General features: G+C 43.7%; 1 protein-coding gene across 1 annotated transcript; it reads left to right on the top strand.

Annotated features, from left to right (window-relative positions):
• The first annotated feature begins 1,270 nt into the window (after positions 1–1,270).
• Positions 1,271–2,104, top strand: LOC149200166 (uncharacterized). Its single transcript, XM_089400874.1, has one exon. It carries the CDS (start codon positions 1,271–1,273, stop codon positions 2,102–2,104), a length of 834 nt encoding a protein of 277 aa, XP_089257000.1.
• The last annotated feature ends 515 nt before the right edge of the window (positions 2,105–2,619 follow it).

The following is a 2,619-nucleotide window of genomic DNA, read 5'->3' as shown; positions in this document are numbered from 1 at the left end:
TTGCTAAGCCATAATACTAAAAATATAGTATTTATACCATTATGCAAAGTTCACATTAACATGAAAAATGCAATACTCTGATATCCGTAAAAATAAATCTATGTAACATGATGAAAATAAGCATGCATCAAAAATAAAATTGAAATATGTGAATGAATATTATTAAAAAAACACATTGTGGAAAACCACAAAATGAAATGAAAAAATTTAGCATTAAACTCAACATAACGAATATGAGCACATATTTCATAAACAACTTTCACCATTGGATCTGTACCTAGGATGTTCCTCCCAAACATAGACTTTATTGTTAAATTCCTCTCAATAGTAGTCCATAATAAAGCTAGTGTTATGAATCCACAAGGAAGTCTAGCTCTCATTGCTAGCCACTATCCACTCAATAGTCCAATACCCAAATTACTAACTCCTATACCAATTCCAATGTGCTATCTTCCTTCCCCTTACCCTACACAACTCAAGGAATGATATATTCTTGTCTACAAAATAGTTAATCAACATATCTCACTTCTCTCCAAGTCTCTGACATAGGTTGTCCAGGAACCTCTTAGCTAGGGACTTCAAGAGTTCTGAGCAATGATTTGAGTGCTCACAATATCCTTCCCTCAAGATCGTGTGCTATTTATTAGCCTAAATATTACTCTTACTCTCTCATGCTAGCCTAGTTCTTAGGACAAAAACTAACACATCTACCGTTTATTTTCCATACCCAATATGGTTAGTGCTCTTTCTTAGCACCATAATATATCTTTCCACTACAGTTTCTCTCTAAAAATTATGTTACTCTTTTCAACTCAAATTTCCTTTTGTTCTATTCATGCTTTTACATCACATTTCTCAATATTTAGTTATACATAGCCATGTTGCCATAAATTGGTTATATATCTTTTCCCACCAACTTCTTACATGCATTCATTTCATTAGTGAAAGAAGGATTGCAGTTTTTTTGTATCTTTCAACTCGAAAAATTAGCAGCAGAAGTGCACTTTAACAATTGTAAAAAAAATTAGCTCCCGAGACCTAGCTGCCCCTGCAGCTGGTTGCGGCCGCCGGCCAGTCTCGGCTCACAGGCCCTCCCCTGCGCGCTTGGCGTTCTGAGACGGGTTCCCTTAGTTTCTGCCTGCCAGACCTACGGCTGACCTCACAGCATACCCTTGCTGAGACCTTCATGGAGCCCAGCGGGGGCTCTGCCCCCCCCCCCCCCCCCCCCCCCCCCAATTCCCTTCCTCCGGAGATCGCGGCGTTCAAAGCCATGGTAGCTGCTAGCTCGAAACGCCCTCTCTCAGCTAGCCAGCAGAAATTTGTCAAGAAGCTTGATTCCATCCCAACGGTTGCCCTACCTGAAGAAGAAATTTGCAAAGCTGCCTTGAATCTAGCTGAGAAAGGGTTGATAGGCCAGTTCACGGGTCTCTGGCCTTCCCCCAAGACAGTGGAGAACTGGACCCAAAGAAATTGGGCTCCCTTGATCAAAGAAGGGGTCAAAAGTTATTCCGTAGGCAAAGGATTCTATGTGTTCGTCTTCGAGAGCTCGGATGACAGAAGCCTAATCTTCAGAAATGGCCCTTATTTTATGGGACAGCAGGGGTTGTATCTAAATAAATGGTCTCCGGATTTCGACCCCTCTCAGGACGTGCCATCAGCTGTTCCAGTATGGGTGCGACTTCCCCATCTGCCCTTACACTGCTGGAACCAAAAAACTCTGCAGATCATAGGCAATGCGTTAGGAAAGTATATAGATCAAGCAGTAAGGAAAGATCAGTACTCATGCGCCCGAATCTGCGTAGAAGTGGACCTTGAGGAGGGTTTGCCCGAAGCAATAAAGCTCTCGGTGGCCGGGTGGACTCATGTGCAGGAACTGGATTACGAACAACTTCCATTCAAGTGCAGATATTGTCATGAACATGGGCACTTTGCAAAGAACTGCAAGAAAAAGATCGAGGAACAGGCAGCAAAAACAAGTGAGGACCAGTGGACTGTAGTTCAAAAAACCGCTCGGCAAAAAAAGGAAATGGTAAAGGCAGCTTGCCAGAAGCTCCAAGCGGTTCCAAGCCTAACCAAGATAAGGAAGCAACTCAGAAAGGAGTAGAAAATACTCAGGCTAACCCATCTACCTCGACTCAGGAAAATCCAGAGCATGTAGCAGATCGATCCCCCATCAAAGAGGGGGAGGAAATCCCACAGGTTGAGACTGCGCAACAAAGCCCCTCCAGCCCCTCATATGCTGATGTAACAAGGAAAAAACTAGAAGAAAGCTCAGGTTCTTCAGAAGACGAAACCTTTGAGCGACCTACTAAAAAAGCAGGAAGGAAATCTCGCAAAGAGCTAAGGGAAGAGGAGGCCGAGCGACTCAAAGTCCAAGGAAGCCAGGCCACCATAGAAATGACCATGGGAAGAAACATTAGACCAAGGCCTTCCAAGGGAGGCCACACCCCTTTCCTTAAGTAAATGATGAAACTCGTCTCTTGGAATTGCAGAGGGCTGGGGAACGCATCCAAAGCCGAAGCAGTCATGGACCTCCTGAAAATAGAGCCTACAGATATCCTCATGCTCCAAGAGACGAAGATAGAAGGGGGCGCTCTTCTAGATATCAGCAAAACAAAA

Source organism: Pinus tabuliformis, chromosome 2_1, assembly GCF_031772625.1.
Source record: "Pinus tabuliformis cultivar Carrire ecotype Pingquan chromosome 2_1, CPIR1, whole genome shotgun sequence".
Lineage (NCBI taxonomy): Eukaryota > Viridiplantae > Streptophyta > Pinopsida > Pinales > Pinaceae > Pinus > Pinus tabuliformis.
Note: the sequence above shows the minus strand (reverse complement) of the source record. Positions and strands in the feature narration are given on the sequence as shown.